At 49.6% G+C, this 18,526-nt stretch overlaps 1 protein-coding gene and 1 long non-coding RNA gene across 7 annotated transcripts in view; one reads left to right on the top strand and one right to left on the bottom strand.

Moving 5' to 3' along the window:
- LOC149327865 (uncharacterized) overlaps positions 1 to 18,526 on the top strand; it is a 465,648-nt gene that overhangs the window by 435,093 nt on the left and 12,029 nt on the right. For 5 of the 6 annotated variants that reach the window (XM_089563926.1, XM_089563921.1, XM_089563927.1 and 2 more), the window contains 6 exons: positions 1,478 to 1,786; positions 8,237 to 8,410; positions 9,341 to 9,509; positions 15,179 to 15,710; positions 16,776 to 16,959; positions 18,030 to 18,270. In XM_089563926.1, coding sequence (XP_089420052.1) covers positions 1,478 to 1,786; positions 8,237 to 8,410; positions 9,341 to 9,509; positions 15,179 to 15,710; positions 16,776 to 16,959; positions 18,030 to 18,270 — 1,609 coding nt within the window. The remainder of the gene's footprint in view (positions 1 to 1,477; positions 1,787 to 8,236; positions 8,411 to 9,340; positions 9,510 to 15,178; positions 15,711 to 16,775; positions 16,960 to 18,029; positions 18,271 to 18,526) is intronic. The other variant, XM_089563922.1, reaches the window with a different exon arrangement.
- LOC149327866 (uncharacterized) lies at positions 8,170 to 9,637 on the bottom strand. The gene is made up of 2 exons (XR_016286430.1): positions 9,317 to 9,637; positions 8,170 to 8,535 (listed from the first exon to the last, which is right to left on the bottom strand). It is a non-coding gene; the product is annotated as an uncharacterized LOC149327866 (long non-coding RNA).

Here is an 18,526-nt window from a genome sequence, read left to right as displayed (position 1 = left end):
GTGAAATGATGGGCTATTTGAGGGTCTTGACGCCAACAAGATGGAGTTTGTTGTCGATGATGTCGTTCGCGGGCTTTCCAGAGCTGTTTGATTGCTAGCTAGTGCATGACACACCAAGAACGCTGATCGCAGAAGTGATGTACAGGGAACGTCTGCGACACCTTGGGTTGAGCGAGAGAGACGTGTGGCGGGTATTCAACGCGAGGACTGATGACGACCGGGAAAACGCTCAATTTCGCGACGACGTGATCCGACTCTGGCTTTTGCGAAGGGGCAGTCGCAGTGCTGTCGATAGGAGCAGGTTTGTGGCTGAAACATGTGTCGTATTTCCATATGGTGACATTCGCGTCTGCGCTCATCACACATGTCTCTTGAAAGATACGTGGATGGATAGGCATGGGTAGCAACGAGGGTAAGGCTCTGCGCTCATAACACACGCCACTTGAAATATATATGGATGGATAGATATGGGTAGCTACAAGGGTAAGGCGTTGGAATTGAATGGCAGATATTAAAAACAGCTCGATATCATGCACCGTATACTGTTACCGGCAAGTGAATTTCTTTCGGCACTACCGTCTTCCTTCATAAACTGTTACCCCGAACGCAAACCACTAAATCGCCTTATTCGAAAAGGTGTCATAAACGCGGCTGTTTCCAGGTTGTAGTGACGCCGAGCGCGCTGTTTCGTTCTTCCTTTTCGAATGAAATCAGAAAGGGGTTTCTTACGGCGAATACTCCTTATGGTCTTGCACTTCCCTCGACGGGAAATGTGCATTATATCCTGTCTTCCCCGTCGCGAAACCAATCGCATTCATTAGCGCACCGCCACCAACACGACCAGCCGCCAGCAGTGCATACGCTGATGGCCTAGTGGAGCCACACTCTAAACATTAATACGCCTGTATGGGAGTAAAAAGGGAGTAAACTCTCCTTTAGCGCACATCCTTTTCCAAAGAGGTGTGCGCTAGAGGACAGTTTACTCCCTTTTTAATCCTTTCTATTTAGAGTGCAGGTGCGGCCGCACCTTGCTCTTCGGCACCAGGCTGCATGTAGTGGTCATCTGCGCATGCGCCGCATCTGCACTCTAAGCGCCGCACCTTGCTCTTCAGCACCAGGCTGCTTGTAGTGGTCATATGCGCATGCGCCGCATCTGCACTCTAAGCCGCACCTTGCTCTTCGGCACCAGGCTGCTTGTAGTGGTCATATGCGCATGCGCCGCACCTTGCTCTTCAGCACCAGGCTGCTTGTAGTGGTCATATATGCGCATGCGCCGCATCTGCACTCTAAGCCGCACCTTGCTCTTCGGCACCAGGCTGCTTGTAGTGGTCATCTGCGCATGCGCATTTGGCAGCTGGATAAGCGGTTTGCGCAGTGCTAAAAATCCCTTTTCTATTGGTTCTACCGACACGTGTAACACACCACGCGCGGGGAGTAAACTAGGCCTAACGTCGTCCTCCTTCACCCTTGTGCGCAGACCCCGCTGGGCACGTCCAAGACGCAGCAGCTGCACCTTCAGCTGCAGCAGCGCGCCGCGGCGGCGGCCGTGGCCGGCTGGCCGGGCGGCGGCGGAGACGCCAAGGGCGCCCTGCCGCAGGGCGCCGCGGGCGGCGGCAGCACTGGGCCCGTGGGTGGGGGTACCAGCCCGGACCTGTCCCCGCTGCTGGTGATGAACAGCCTGGCCCAGCAGCAAGTGCAGCAGCTGCTTCAGCAGCAGCTGCTCTCGCCCGCACAGCTGCAGCAGATCCTGGCCACCCAGCAGCAGACCTTCCTCTTCCAGCAGCAGGCGAGTGCATATCTCCTTACTTACAGCCGCCTTCGGTACTGCAGTCGAACCTCGTTATAACGAAATACTGGATATAACGAAGGGATGACGATTCCCCTTAGAAGCTCGGTCAGCACGGGCTATAACGAAGTAATCATCGGGCCCCCTTCAGCTTCGTTATAACGAGGTTCAACTATAATGCGATAGCATTCAAAGAGTCATCGGGGGAAAAAATTGTGCCGTCGGTCATAAAATTGATGATGATGGATTTTCATGGCGCAAGGGCACCTGTGGCCAAAGAGCGCCATGGCACAAGGTATTTTTCTTCTACTCAAACTGACAAAGGACAGGGTTAATTGGAGACACATGGGAGAGGCCTTTGCCCTGCAGTGGGCGTAATCAGGCTGATGATAATGACTCAAGGAGGGGTCGAAGACCCATTTCCCAAGCGTTTCACCCTAAATAAGCCCAGCACCAGATCGGAGGAAAGCTTGTACCCGTTGTGTCACCGGTGGGTACCCGGCGGCACTGGGAATCGAACCCCGCACCTCCCGCATGTGAGGCGGATGCTCAAACGACTAGACCACCGCCGCGGCAACAAAAATAATGGTCATAAAATTCTCCCATTGTCTGGGTGGTTGTGACGTCACCGGACCGGAAGTGACGTCACTTCCGGTAAAGACATCAACAGCTTATAATGCTATCGCGTTGCCATAGTGCAATTAGGTGTCCCTATTGATTTTTTTTAACCTTTCCGTTAGCCATCAGTTTCACTGGCTTGTTCGCGCGCGTGTGTGGGCTCATTTCAGTACGCGTGCGGTGCTGATGTTGAAGATGATGCTGGAGTTGAGGCGAATGAACGAACAGGTATGAAGAATCGTCCAAGCAGAGTGGCAGAGCGTCTTGTGCGAAAAAGAAAAACAAATAAAATAAATAAATCTCAGATCGGAGAGAACGCGGCCATTTTCTCACACTTCTCCCTGAGCCTAATTTCCGTTCGAGGAGCTCAGACGAGCGAATAAGTTCTTAAAAAAAAAAAAAAAGGTAAGAATGCAGCGAGCGCAAGGTGAAAAAAGCGGGGGAGAGGGGGGGGGGGGGAGAGAGAGAGAAGCAGGGAGACAGAGGCGGTGCTGAGAACTGAAAGTTAAATAAAATGCCCTAGTCAGGACCTGGGACCCGATATCACTTCCGCTTCGTGGAGGGTCTTCCTCGTTAATGACGGAAAGCGCACTTCGAACTTCTTTCCGCGACCGCTGCTGTGACGTCATCGAGGGCTGTCCTTTGTTCGCTGCCGGTCGGCACGGGTCAAATCTGGGCAGAAAGAAAAATATGACAGCATAAGCGCAGCTACATGTCAGCATTGCCAAGTATGAAAACTGCTTCGGCCAGCGAGTCACCTATTTTGTATTTTGTATGAACTTCTGATATCGTACTTGATAGCAACGCGCAGAAAGCAGCTAGTCCTGCTTTTTTTATGTGACTTGTTTGATATGTGACACAGAACGCTGACTGCGCGCAGTAATTGTACTTGTAATCGAACGAGAACCACTTGGTTCTCGTCTGATGACTTACCTTTTACTCCTATTGTTTTTATTTTTTTACTTATTAGCGCTATTCGTTCTGAACTAGATGTTGTTCCTTTTCACTGACGTTACTGGATGGAGAAATAAAAATATAAAAAGAAAATCGCGACCACACACTTTCTGTCTGTTAACATCAGACGGTTGCGCGATGCATTGCGTTTTGGCTATGTTTTAATGCGACATTACTGTGGAATAAAATTATCTTGAAAGCTTGACGATTCAACAAAATGAATATTAACGATTAGCCGTCTTCGATGCCTGGCAGCTTCTTTTTTGTATTTTTATTTGAGATTCAGTTATGTCCGTTTGTTGATGTTAATCTTAAACAAATCATTGTGACCCGAGTAAACGGGCTTAATTTTTATTTTTTATTCATAACTTGGTGCGACTGTCTCCCCACTTCATGCTGCGATTTATTTATGAGCTTAATTAACGCTTTCATTAATGGCGTTCATGCTTATTTTCACAATCTGGCTTCTTGGTAGAAAACAAGTCTTTTTACTGTACAGTTAGCTTTCATAATCATAACTTAACGTAACAGCTGGAGCATCAACATGCGCAGTAATGTGGGCGGTGCTTGAACATAGGGTATACGTCACGAACTCACGACAGTGAACAACGGGGAAACGCAAGTAAAAATTTTTTTAATTGGGATTTCACGCGCCAAAAAGTGGATCTCGCTCTCGTCATCTCGCTCAATATTCTGCCCGCCGCCTAGCGTACGGACCGGAAATTAACAGTCCACCCAACATCCGATGCACATTGGCCGTTCTTGAAATTAAATTCTTAATCTCTCACTCGCCCTCCTTTCTTGTTCATCTTTTTAGAAATTATTTTTAGCAGCATCGCTCTTCTTGCCATCCTCGCAGATGAAAAGTCTGAGAGTTATTTTGTGTGCATTTCTGTTTTTTTATTTGTCGTTTCAAAGGTTTTTGGTTGCGTACACCCCGTCGATTATTATTTAATATTTATGCTCCCTCGGCAATCAGCTGTCGCGTCCTGGTTCATTAAAAAAAAGAGAGTTGGGGGGGGGGGGGGGGAGCACCTCCCGCTCTCGTCACCGCCCTTGTATTCGTATTTCGGATTCTAATCGTTTCGGCATTCGGCCGTCCCGCAATTACCGATAATCAGGTCTTGCTGTTGGGGGTTCTGCTGTCCCGTTCTTCCTTCATCGCATAGCGCGTGACAATTAGTGGCTGGCGCAGCTAATTGTGCGTTACGCTGTTGTCTTGGAACTTTTTTGTTTTCATCTTTCCAATCTGGCTGTGTACGTAGTCACTTCGTCCTCATTCTTCATCCGATCGATGAACGATGGGAGCTACGCATACAGACTATAGAACGACGAGAAAGTTGCTGTCCTTCGTACAGCGTTAAACATTAGTGGTTTTCGAATGTTACTATAGCCTCAGTGCAGTGCCCAGTTTTCGTTTTTCTTGAAATCGGCTGAAGTAATCATTCGCTGTTTCGCCGACCTAGTAACTCCGTTGGCTCACAGCGCTGGTGGTTTTAAGGTGGTATATAGTGTGCATGAATTGGTTATTAGGAGCGACATTGTGCTCAACGCTGAGAAGCAACCGTGCGACCTAACTATAAATGCTAGGGCCAAAGCATTGGCCTGCAGTATGGTTAAATAAATAAATAAATAAATAAATAAATAAATAAATAAATAAATAAATAAATAAATAATAATAATAAACGCGTAGGCATCGGCTCATCAAACCGACTGTTATGGTGTCTCACTGATGACCTGGTGGGGGCTGAGGCTTTCTGTATTAGGTTCTGATCTTCATGAATAAAGATGAATGAATGAATGAATGAATGAATGAATGAATGAATGAATGAATGAATGAATGAATGAATGAATGAATGAATGAATGAATGAATGAATGAATGAATGAATGAATGAAGACAGTGACGTCTTTAGGTAAAATAAGATGTGATCTCAATCCTAGGGAGATTCTATTGGGCCTTGCGAAGAGAAGAAATAATAAAACGACCCTATTTCATAACTGAGAACGTTGGCAAGACACTACGGTGAAATCAGCTTTAATAATGGTTTGTTGTGTCCCTAAACGTGTATAGCGGCAAAAAAAAGTGGGGAGTGTTATAATCGCATTATCTTTGTCGTGAGTTCCGAGTTTTAGGTGAAAAAGCGAGCTTGATAAAAAAGGCGTATGAGAAGCGCATTCTGCTGTAGTTAGATCGAAACGTAACAAACGAAAAACATGGTTAACAAAGTGTTATCCACACATACTTAAATTCAGCACCAAGCTGAAAGTAGCTCATGAACGCCTTTCTTGTTTCTTTCTTTTTTTTGGTTCTGTTTTCGTGAAGTAAAACAAAAAACAAAAAAGGAGTCCTGCAGTGAAGTTTTTTTTTAGGAAAGTTTTGTTAGTGAAGTTCTTTCTTTTATTGCTAATATTTTTCCTTCATATTTTGTCACTCCCTTCCTAATGACGTTTCTCGGTACGTTGCCGACAGCAAGCACGCGCACGCGAGAACGCCGAGATGAAACTACCCGAATGAAGAAACGACGGGCTCACTAAAGAAAAAGCAAACAAACAATGAAAACAACGGCGCGCCCACCACCGCGGCGCGCGGCATTAAAACACACGCGCGGGACGGAAGGGGCAGTTCGCGTGCTGGCGTAATACTCGCGTGCGAGACCTGGGACAGCCCCCCCCCCCCCCCCCCCCCCCCCCCCCATTTTTTTCTATGGTTAAAAAATACCAGCGAAAAAGAAAAAAAAAGACACTCCGCTTCGTACACAGGCGCTCAAACTCTTAGCAAAACGGAACATTCGCTGGGCATTCGATGTACTTCGGGGGCGGGGGGGGGGGGGGGGGGGGGGGGGGGGGGACGGAGACGTCATCCTCTCGAGCGGGTGTTCATCTTGCATCCGCTAGCGACGCTGAATGAAAAGAAAATAAAAACAAAACAAAGAGGCAAATTAGGAAAGGAACGGGGGGGAGGGGGGTAGAGAGACAGGGGGGGCAGCATACTAACGACGCGCGCACTTCCCCTCTCTCTTTTTCTCCTTGAAAATTCTGAACAAATGCGTGCGCAAGCACGCTCACGCTGCATTGGGGCGACGTCGTACCTAAGAGAGAGAGGGAGAAAGAACGAGGTGGTGCGCTTGCGGCCGCACCAAAATGCTGGGTGTGGTTACTGCTCTTCGACTCGGACGGAATAAGAAATTGCGAAAAAACTGCTCGCACCCACGCCCAACGGGTGGCGAGAACTTTCTTTAAAAAAAAGAAAAAAGCGATCTCTCTTTTTATTTTGCGTTTCCAGTAGAGCGGGCGAGATGTTTTGTTTTTGTTTTCATAGGGTCCACGCCTTTGTTGGCCTGGCGTGCAAAAGATGCTCTTCAACGGTGCCGGTGTGTGTGCGTGTGCGGGAGGGAGGGGGGGGGCGGGGGGGGGGCAAAAAGGAAAGGGGGTGTGTATGCGATGGTATAGTATGAGAGGCGGCGGCTAACGGGGACCGGGTGGAGAATTTAAAGCAGCGTGCGCGAGCTTTCCTTTCGCGGGCTCAAATGGCGTTCTTGCGTTCAGAGCGGTTGCTTTGCCAGTATAGAACGAGGAAAAAAAAACATTTTGAGCGCGAAAATTCGAGAATACCGGCCTAAGGGCCCTGGATAGAATAAATGGCCAGCTGCTTTTATCCCCTGCCTACATTCGGTATTCCTAAGCGCTCGAAAAGTCAGAGAAGTCAGATAGAAGTCAGATAGTCTCCTTTGGGTGAGCTGGTCTAATCCCTCTTTGTCTTGGATATTTGGTACCTCAGTGGTGGCCCACTAGTCACTGTATCCGCCACGTATGTGGAAGGTACGGGGTTCGATTCCTAGTGCCGCCTGGTACTCACAGGCTTTCCATTGGGTAGAATGTTCCTTCTGGCCTGCAGGTGCTTGGTTTCTCGCTGATGAATTGTGCGGGGAAAATGGGTCTTCGACCCCACCTCGTACAAACAGAAACAGGTTAGCCATAGCGCTCTTTGTCCAAAGCCTGTCCTTGCACAGTTAAAATGATATGATGATGATTGTCATCATCATCATTGTGTACGTGTAGAGGTCGCGGTTTTGTTCAGGCTCACAAACTCACTTGGCATAAAAGACGCCCACAGCAAGCAAGGCAAGTGCTACGCGGACAGAGTTCAATGTATCATGTACTCCTTAGGGAAGCAGCTAGCTGCCTTTTTTGTGAGTCTTTCAGAATTTTAGCTTTTAGTCATCAGCATTCAATGCCGGCGAAAGCCGTGACAGTGCTGCATCTCTGGGTTTCTTCCGTACTGTGATCACCACAAGAGGTCAAGTCCCATCGTAAGCGACTTACTGTGCATGTCCCTGGGATGTGGAATCATTTTTAAAGCAGACTGGGCCTTCTATGCTCGCGTATATGTTCACTACCTTCTGCAGTTCCGGTCTGTGTTCCATTATGCAGTATTCAATGCAATACTTCGCTGTGCATATAGCGTCCTGTTAGCTTGTATCCTCTCTCTAATGTTTAGCCGAAGGCCCTCGTACAGCCCCTGAGCTTCTCGTCTGTCGGCGATTTCACACCGCCGCGGTGGCTCAGTGGTTATGGTGCTCGGCTGCTGACCCGAAAGACGCGGGTTCGATCCCGGCCGCGGCGGCTGGATTTCGATGGAGGCGATATTCTAGAGGCCCGTGTACTGTGCGATGTCAGTGCAGGTTAAAGAACCCCAGGCGGTCGAAATTTCCGGAGCCCTTCACTACGGCGTCCCTCACAGCCTTAGTCGCTTTGGGACGTTAAACCCTAATGAACCAATAAACCAAATCTGTAGGCGATTTCACATGTATCCGTCTTTTGCGGGCTTTTATTTCATTTTAATGTATCTGACTGACCCTCTTGATTCCCGTGTGCAGCAGCACCAACAGCAGCAGCAGCAGCAACAGAAGCAGCTGGAGACGGTGATCCCGCACCTGCAAGAGCAGCTCCAGTTCATCATGGTCCAGCAGAGCCAGGTGCTGCAGCAGCTAAACGGCCTCAACAGCGGCTCCTCGTCCGGGGCCCACGGAGGAGCTGCTATCGCCTCTCAGGTGGGACGGCACTGCATAGCTCGTGTACCACGTGGTGCCTCGGTCAGCATGCTCGGCCTCGGTTGTCCGCGACGGTCCCGTTGTAATGAAGAGTTCTTCAGTCCACTCTGGCTGGTCTAATGATACTGTGAAAGGAAAAAACGCACTCGCCGTGCTATAGTAGGATACAACTTAAAAAAAAACAGCAGTTGCTAACACTGGGCCGCGGTCCGCGGCGTCTTGTATTACTCCGCTGGCCAACCGCAACTGTAAACGAAATCAGTTTTTTAATGCTTGACTATATCAAATAATCCACGTATCTAAATTCTAGCGCTTATAATTTTTTTCTTGTAATAAGCTGCTTGTTTAGGTAACAAGAAACGTTCAAGAAGCGGACTACTTTTTTGTCGTGGAGGAATTCTGCGCGCGGAGGCTGAATGTGGGCGGAGCTTCACTGCAGACTTAAGTTGTATCCGACTATAGACTATGATACAGGCCATTCGTATGAACTCCTTCTGATAGCTTTAGTCACGACCACTGCGCTTTTCCGCTCACCGCAGAATCACCGAGACAAAGATTCACATCGTGCGCTACCCGAAGTGTAATTGTTGGCTGATGCCGTCTTTTTTTTTCTGCGCTATTTGATAATATCAGAAGCGAAACTCTGTAAGAATTCGCGTGTATTGAAAAACCGTAGCACTTATTTCGGCGCAAAATTCAGAGACTAGCTCAATGTCATGGCGCTTGCGGCCTTTGGATGAACTGCCCAGGTCTACTCAAAGAATTGATATGCTTCAAGCTTCGGGGCGCTTCCACGTGCTAACTTCGTAAACTCGGCCGCAGGTTTGGATGGACATAGTTTCGAAGTTTTGTAACTATGGGTTAAGATCAAAGAACTCCGGTGCTACATGTCCTCGTAGTCCTCACGGTGGGTGTGTCTCTGGACCGCAGGACGCGTCACCCGGCGGCGGCAAGGGGTCAGCGAGCGGCAAACCGGGGCGACAGCAGCTCCAGCTGCAGCTCCAACAACTGGCGCTCCAACAGCACCAGATCATGCAGCAGCTGCAGATCTCACACCGCCAGTACCTGCTCGGCCTGCCGCCGTTCCTCCTGCCGCAGGGTAAGATGGATGATCTCCTTGTTGCTCAGTGTATACCGCGTTTCCTCCCTCCCCATCGACGGATTTGAAAGGAATATATGCTTCCGACGTCTAGCGCTTCCAGCGCCATGAGCACCTTTGCAGCACTGTATACCATTTTGCCTTAGCAGGGCCGCGCTTGCTTAAAAAACTGTGTGTGTGTGTGGGGGGGGGGGCTTAAGATTACCTATGTGCTTTGAATGCAAAGGCATTGTTTCTTTTTAGTTTCCTTTTATTTCCTTCTTACTTCCTTTCTATTTCCTTGGTACTTCCTATTTCCTTCTTACTTCCTTTCTATTTCCATCTTGCTTCTTTTCAATTTTCTTCTTACTTCCTTTCTTTTTACTTTTTACTACCTTTCTATTTCCATCTTATTTCCTTTCTATATCCTTCTTACTTCCTTTCTATTTCCTTCCTACTTCTTTTCTATTTCCTTCTTATTACCTTTCTATTTCCTTACTTTTTTTCTATTTCCTTCTTACTTCCTTTCTATTTCCTTCTTATCTCCTTTTTATTTCCTTGCTATATACTTTTTATTTTTAATTCCCTTTGAATTTTCTTCCTTTGTAATGACGCGCCTACTCATTAGCATACAATCGTAAGGCAAAGCATATACCAGGTTCACCTTCGTTCGAGAAGAAGCAACACTATTTTGTGGTGCGTGGGTTGCGTGCTCGCCTCACAATGAGGAAGTTCTGGGTTCTATTTCGCGCACCTTCAGAAGACATTTTATTTTTCTTTGATACCACGGTGACGTCATCTGGGATTTTTGGGACCTCTGCTGCTGGTCACCGCCGACACCGGGTTTCGTTACCGAGGTGCCAGCTGCTGGAAAATTCGCTGCTGGAAAATTTGCTGCAAATGTTCACACTCACTGTGCTGGCAACATTTATATAGCGGTAGTAATATTCCATTTGCGGCCGACAGCGAGCGGGAAATGAACGCAGTACTCTGGGACCTTTTCCAGCAACTCAAACGTACGCTGCCGAAAAAGTAAACGCCTCTCCAGGAGTTGATTTTTTTTCCCACCATGTTTCTCACGGTTTGTTCGTTTTCCCGTTCATCATTTGTCGCTGCCGATTATGACATCGCGGCTGATAGCTGACTAACAGCGAAAAAGCGAAAGCGTGGATTTTGCAACAAAATATGGCCCTTGAGGGCTGCTCTGTGTGAATGATCATGTGCAAATGAAGTTCAACAATTCTTGAACATAGTCCCAGGCGTCTTCGTGCGAGAAATGTTTTTTATTTTTACGTGCAATGGAGAAGCACTTCGTGAACGCAGGTGACGTCAACCAATTAATATAACCGCGACTGTCACAGTCTGTGACCGTTTCTACATGTGCTGTTTTGTATTTGAGTAACTTGGTGGCCGAAGTCGGACTGTCCAGAGAACAAATGCAAACTGGTCTCAAATTGAGATACATCGGGCCTCCGAGCTAGGGAGCAGAAGCTTGTTTCACACTCATACAAATGCACGCACGCACGCACGCGCTTTTAATTCCACGGTAAAAGCATTAACTAAGTCAGAAGAACATATGTGCTCCCTATCTTTTTGTTCTTCTCATTGCGAGACCGCACGTGTTCGATGTTGCGCACGGTCGGCCGGCGTCCAGTTGCAGGCGCGTATACTCCTAGCCGCGTATAAAAATGACCTTTGGTGCACCACACGGGCCATACCCAATTCTTTCTTTCTTTGTGTTTTTCATGAATGCTTCAGTGGTGCGGCTGTCATTGCAACATTCTACAATTGCTCTGGGTATCATCTATCTTCGACTCCACCCCCTCCTCCCCCCTTTTCTTTATTCCCGATAGCTGCTCGCACGGCCCATTTCCGCGAGGACACGCACTAGCAATCGCCGCGTTTTGAAATTTTCATTCTCGACCCCATCTCCCTTTTCTTTCTTACACCTGTACTTACATCACCACGCCTCTGGGTGGCTCACATATTCGCGGCCGTCTTGCGATAGAAATACGCTGACGCGCGACGCTCACTCAGCCGCATTCTCCCCGTCTCTTCCCTGTTTCTCGACGTCGCCGATAAAAGAAAAAAGAATGGGGAAAACCGCCGGGGGAAAAAAAGGTTGGAGTCGCGCCCAAGGAAAAGCTCCAAATTGTTTCTCTCCTCCCCGTCTCTCCCGACCGCAGCATTCGCGTTCGGACGCACCTTACCCGGCGTGTGTCCCCGACTGGCGTGCACGCAAAAAAATAAGAGGGAGAGAGAGAGAGAACGGGGAACTCGCCGTCTCGTCCGCGAAAAGATGCAGTAGGGAAGAAAAGGGGAAAAGGGCACGACCAACAGAACAGACCTATAGGGCGGTGGTAAACGGATCGCATCAGCGTCTGGGGCCAGACCACACCCCGGTGGATATGGACAGACAGACGGGAGAGAGGAAGGTAGGGGAAAGAGTACTTGCTTGTAGCTTTATAGACTCCCAAAATGCAGTAAAAAAAAAGGTGCAGGATAACACGGAGTGATGTCCAGTCGCTCGCCGCCTTGCACGCATCAGAATGAACTGCATGTGCGACTGTTGTGCGGTCGGCCGGGCGGCATCTTTTCTTCTTCTTTCCTTTTAGCTTGACGGGGAAAGCGGGAAAGAAAGGGAGAAGGAACAAAATGAAGCGGGGCGAGTCACGTCGTTGCGTGGGCGCGCCGTTTTTTTCCCCGCGATCACGCCGCAATCGCCGCCAATCACGTACACACAATACGCACGCCCTTCTTGGTCGCCGTCGCCCGCAGCCACTACACGCCGTGCATTTTTCCTTCTTCAACGTCGTCGCCGTGGCTCGGGTCGCCTGGCTTCTGAATAGGAAATGGAGAAAGCAGCTCCCCATGAATGGACGTGCAGAGAAAAAAATGGGGAAGAAGGAGGTGTTAATTGGGTGTGGAAGATAAACGCGAGCATGGGGATAGAGGTAGTGCGCTTATCGCATACCTCGTACCAGAAGGTAACAAGGTTGTGCAAGGTGCTACGATCGATGATTTAAGGATTGGCGTGGTGGAAAGGAGGGCTTTAGGTTTATTTCGATTGCTTTCACATGGAATTTTTTAACGTGCACAGAAATCTCGGCATGCGGGCGTCCTTGCATTTGCGTCGTTACATCCGCTGAAATACGGCTGCCACTGCCGGTGCAGAAACTACAAATTTGTGCCCAACTGCCGAACTCCACAGCCCACCAGGACTGGTTTTGCCGAAAAGCGTTCTGAACTGAAAACCGAATGAAGATAAGGGTGGCTAGATAAGATAACCGACAGGGTTAATTGGAAAGACATGGGAGAGGCCTTTGCCCTGCAGTAGGCGTAGTCAGGCTGATGATGGTGATGATAACTGAAAGAAGGAGGTACTGCAAGAGACTCATTATCGCTAGCTATCGCCCAGCCAATGACGTATACGTCGATCGGTGGTTGGCCAAAGCTTGTTTTTGTCAAGAGCACAATAGGCTCTAGCTAGGCGTCTCCTCTAATCCTCCGGTGCTCTGCGTTGCTTTTTTCGCGCAACCTGCGAAGTGAATCGCTTCGTTGGCCACTTCCCAGGTTACCAGAAGTGAAAAACAAAAAGAAAGTGTCTCTCACGGACCGTTGAAAAACGGCAAACAGCTTCCACGAACGAAACGGGGTTTTTTTTTCGCGCCCGTTGGCACACGTGCCACGGGCGCTGCCAAGACGTTAGGCCTCGCTCCGGCGGCCACCACACGCGTGACGGATGCGATAAACAAGCCTGCAAAACCCAACCACGTATAACGCCCGCCGACAGGAAACAGGATTCTGTGTCAGATAAGAACGCTTGCTAGACAGACGGCGCGGGCCTTCAAGCAGCGGGCTTCGCGTGGCACAGGGCGATTCTGCGAGGCGGTCGAAGCGTACGCCGAGGCAAACAATGGCGCTGCGGTGTTTTTGTTTGTGCACTGCGGGGGCCGCGTTGTCGTGGCGGCTGCCTTGACCGGCGTCGCAATCACGGTGTTGACACGTGTCGACTCGGCGCCGACAGCAACCGCAGCGGTGGGTCGCGGATCTTGCGGATCGCGTTTGGTGTGTCTTGCTGCCGACATGCGCTCGGGCAAACGAAGATGCCTGGCTCGCTCGCGTCGTGTTTCCCCTGCATCTTCCTTCCTTTGTTGGCGGCGGTGTCGTCAAAGCCCCTAGCTCCATCGCATTCGGCGGTTTTGTTTGGCCTTGTGTCAGGGAGGAGCAATTTGTAGTATCAGAGAAGCTGGAAAGGATACAGTTCCTTTGTAGTTGTTGATGCCCGCGCTATGTTTTTTCTTTGGTGATATGAGGAGTTTTTCAGGAATAAATGCCGTCAGTTGCTATCGGCGTAGTGTAAAGCAATTAATTGAACGCTCTGCGTTTAGCTTCTCACCAATGCACCTGGGCCTTCATTTGTGGTGTCTAGTTTATTAGTTTAGTTTATTGAGGTTTAACGTCCCAAAGCGACTCAGGCTATGAGGGACGCCGTAGTGAAGGGCTCCGGATAATTTCAACCACCTGGGGTTCTTTAACGTGAACTGACATCGCGCAGTACACGGGCCTCTAGAATTTCTCCTCCAAAGAAATTCAGCCGTCGCGGCCGGGATCGAACCCTTGTCTGTCGGGTTTTGTCATGTCCGTTATGGAGTGTATGGATAGATGATAAGAGCGTTTCCTTTGAACCGGGATCATGACAGGTACCACCGGGCGCTCTAAAATGCGGCACCACCTGTGGCCGCAAGATAAAGTTGACGTAGAAATGGGCGCACTCTAGATGGGTATGGCACGGCTGCTAGTGTCTTTATAACGTCGTACGATGTGTTGGGAATTTTTCCTAGTATCCACCGCACATACCACATAGCTTCACGCGGAAATAAAACCAGTATTCTGGCCTCTTACGCGCATCAACGCTATTCCAGCGTAAATGAAAATAGCATCTTGTCAACCCTCACTGTTTGTTATACTGGGCGGACACATGTCTTCACGTGGAGAACGGCGTTTTTTCCCCCAAGGAAAATGAGCTATGCAAGGGGGAGTTTGCTATCACATGCAACCATGTCGTCCTTACAAGCGTACATAACAGCGTACATAACATAAGGGTTTCTGTGGCTGTTGGCTTCTGTCACAAGTACGAACATGGTTAGCTTTGGCGGAGGCGAAGTGCTGGTTATTTTCATTGTTGAAGCTAGACAGGAGCAAATTGCTGTCCACTCCGGGTATTTATCAAATACCGGCATTTATTAAAACTTTTCATGAAGCAAGCTCTAATTAATTAGTTTCAACATTTGGTTGTGGTTTGCCATCAGACGCAAGTGAAGCCATGTGCAGCCTGGCGTCCACGCTTGTTCGCACACAAGACGAAGTTCGAGATTTCCTAAGAGCAAGCAGCCGATTGGCTGGTAACTCCTCTGGAAGAATTCTCGGCAAAAACTTCCACTGGTGCCTCCGACCAAGAACAAAGGAAACGCGCAAGCGAAACGTTGGCTGCACAAATCTTCCTGGCGTCATATGAACCTTATGGGCTAGTCTCTGTCGCCGGATGAAAAAAGAACATGTAGTAAGCAAGCATGGATCACATCATAGGAACAAGCAAAGGTATTCACTGAGCCGCTTCAAAAAGCTGTACTCGCTTACCGCGAGACTCCAGCGCAACACTGACCCCCTGTGCCGCCACCCCTCCGCAGCCCTGAACACGGACCTGCAAGGGCTCTGGAAGGACGGCGTCACGTCGGGCTTAGATGTCGACGGCGGGCCGCTCAAGGGCCTCAACGGCCTCCTGGGCTCGGCCGCCGCCGCCGTCGCCGTGCAGCAGCAGCAGCAGCAGCAGCAGCAGCAACAACAGGCGCAGCAGCACGCGCCTCCAGGTCCTCCGCCTCTGGGCGTGCCCACGGCCCAGCATCCGCCCACCACGTCGTCCTCGGGCTCCCGGCTCGTCAACGGCAACAACACTGTGCTGCAGAGCGCCCTCCAGGGACTCCAGTCCCACCAGCAGCAGTCGCAGCAGCACGCCTCGGCGGGCGGTCCCCTGTGCCACGGGGGTAACGAGGCGGGCGGCTCCGCCTCTTCGTCGCCGTCCACGTTCCAGCAGCAGCTGGGGAAGGAGGAGAGGTCTTCCGGTGCCAGTGGTGCCAGCAGCGGGCACGCGCTCTACGGCCACGGCGTTTGCAAGTGGCCCGGGTGCGACGCCGAGTGTGAAGACTACCAGGCCTTTGTAAAGTGAGTGACCGCGCTCATGGTTTGGTTTATGAGGTTTAGCGTCCCAAAGCGATTCAGGCTATAAGGGACGCCGTAGTAAAGGGCTCCGGAAGTTTTGACCACCTGGGGTTCTTTAGCCTGCACTGACATCGCATAGTACACGGGCCTCTAGAATTTCACCTCTATCGAAATTCATACCGCCGCGGCCGGTATCAAACCCCTGTCTTTCGGGTCAGCAGACGAGTGCCATAACCACTGAGCCGCCGCGGCGGCGATCGCGCTCATGACTGTCTCACATTCCCGTCGTGTAACTTGGAAATGCCACTCGATGAATATGCGAGTGTCTTCAGCTGTGCTTGGGCACTGATATTGCTTACCTTCAGCGAGCTTCTGGGAAGAATTAGGGTCCTCATAGTGCAACGCATAACATACTGAAAGACAAGTGGTGGGAGCGGAGGATAGGCTCCGAGGATGCTGACCACATACTATCAGGGAGAAAACTGTCCCTGTCCAAGAAAATCCCCTGTCCAAGTCGCAAATCGTGCCGGGAGCGTACTCGCCGGTCGCGGCACCAGGACTGCATCATCAGCTCCCAATAGGCATTGAAACTCCCTTGGCCGTCCCATAGACGTCCTAAATGTCCACAGAACATCCACGGGAGTTTCAGTCTCCATTGGGAGCTGGCACCCGCATGCAGTCCGGCACGATTCAAAACTTGAAGGGGAGATCAGTTACTTTGGACACTGGTAGTACTCAAGTGCAAAGTGGAAAGCTAGAGAGGCCTCATTATTATTTCCTTAGCCGAGCGACTGGGGAAAAGCAGAGCCTGCAGAGAGCTAGGTAAACAAGTAAAATAGGAAAAGTCGTGGACAAACAGTTTGTTAAGCCAGACATTGGGCAAGTAGTGGTTTGGTAACAGCCTTTTCTCTTAACTGGATGCCACATGTACTGATGATGATGATATTTATCTAAATAAGTCCATTAAGCAGGCAGTGTCAGTTCAAACCAAATTATTTATGGTAATGATGTGGTGCTACAGATGCAGCACTGTGATGCTTACTTTTGTGGTGCGTTCTCTGCTTGCAGACACTTGAACACAGAACACCAGCTGGATGATCGAAGCACAGCACAAGCCAGAGTCCAGATGCAGGTTGTGTCTCAGCTGGAACTGCAGCTGGACAAAGAGCGAGATCGGCTCCAGTCCATGATGGCACACCTCCACATGAAGCCGCCGAATGGCAGCTCATCTGGCTCTGGCAACAAAGATTCGGTGAGTACATGCACGGAACATTTTTTTGTAGTAGACTGTGCCGATTTTGCATCTAAAGCATGATCAGTAGCACCAAAAAAAATTTAAAAATTGAGAGACAAGTTTAAGTTAATATGGAACACAATTTATCATTCTTTTATGCTGCTTGTACTATTCACTAGACACCAACCTTGCGTTTCCCGTTGTGCACGGCCACTGTAGTGTTTGTTCTGTGCTATCTTACTTTGCATGTTCAGTAAAAGGTACAGCCGGCCAAATCTTTAGCTGGCGTGCGTGACGGCCGCATTTTCCGTGCCCCTGTAGCTTTTGACGGAGCAAAGTTGCGAAAATATCAAATCTAAGCCCGTGCTTAATATTGAACTTTCCGCAAGTTTGCTTCATCCCAAAGCGCAGAAGCACAGGAAAAGCTGCCATCGGGCACGCCAGCTAAAGATTTGGCCGGCTATACATGTGTTCTTTCAGTGCGTTAGTAAGTCGAGCATGTCCTCAAAAGAGTAGATGCATTCTAAGATTATATTTGGGTGCCAGAAGCATGTCATTAGCTTGCTTTTTATCCTGGGCTACTTAGTTCCCTTATATATGCATGCACATTTCTCACTTATTTGTCATTTGGTTTTTCGCTAGCTAGCTAATGATCGTGCTGTCACCGTTCAGACCAGTTTTGCGGAATAACGGATTTGCAGTCCTGTTGGTCCAGATTCTTGGCGAAGCTCGTAAAGTGACAAAAAATGGGGTTTTCCTGCGTGTTTAGAGAGTTTTGTCATAGCGTGTACCGCCCACCACAGCTGCCACTGCGTATGCGTAGATGGCGCCAGCGGGCCAGGTGTGGGAATTTGGCGCCACCTAAGCATGCACATTAGTGGCTGCGACTGTGCTGGTGGTGGCGGTTGACGGTATTCGCTACGCTAAAACTCTCTCTTGTCACTCTCCGTGTCCCATCTCTGTTTTGTTGTGAGTTCTTTGATCAGTTATTGTGTATGCTAAAAGTCATTGTGTGCAGCAGGCCGTTCCTTGCGACGGCAGAAGCTTTTTGTTTGGCAGATGTACTGAGCGTGCAGTTTTTTCGGCAGCCTTTTGCGAGCTGCTCCCCTCCCCCCTCGTCTGTGTGCCTGCAGCTGCTGTCGTCGACCCCCAAGCCAGCGACGTCCTCACCTCAGTCGCTGCTGCCCATCAGCCCGAGCCCACCGCCGCTCACCATGAGCAGTCCGCTCATGACCAGCCGGCTTCTGGGGCTGCCTTCGTCCACTCAGGCACCGGGCTCGGGCCCCATCCGGCGCAGGCTGAGCGACAAGGGCGTGTCTCCGCTGTCGGGTCAGTCGCTGATCTAGCCAGCCTACATTCGCTACATGTAAACTGTGCAGCCCAGTCCATTCGCATTGTACGTCAACTAAAACTTGTGCCAACAGAATGAAACAAAATGCAATATATAGGGCACAGATCAGCGTCATATTCAAATTCACTCTGTGTACCTGCATAGCCTTTCATGGAATTTTAGTGATGTTAAACTAACTGCACAAAGCTTCCTTCTTAGCCAGGAATTATCTGCGACAGTCTTTCATTCCATTTT

This window comes from Amblyomma mixtum, chromosome 10 (assembly GCF_055824585.1).
Source record: "Amblyomma mixtum isolate Tamu chromosome 10, ASM5582458v1, whole genome shotgun sequence".
In the NCBI taxonomy this organism is placed as follows: domain Eukaryota; kingdom Metazoa; phylum Arthropoda; class Arachnida; order Ixodida; family Ixodidae; genus Amblyomma; species Amblyomma mixtum.
The sequence above is the reverse complement of the archived record's forward strand: the minus strand, read 5'-3'. Positions and strand labels throughout refer to the sequence as shown.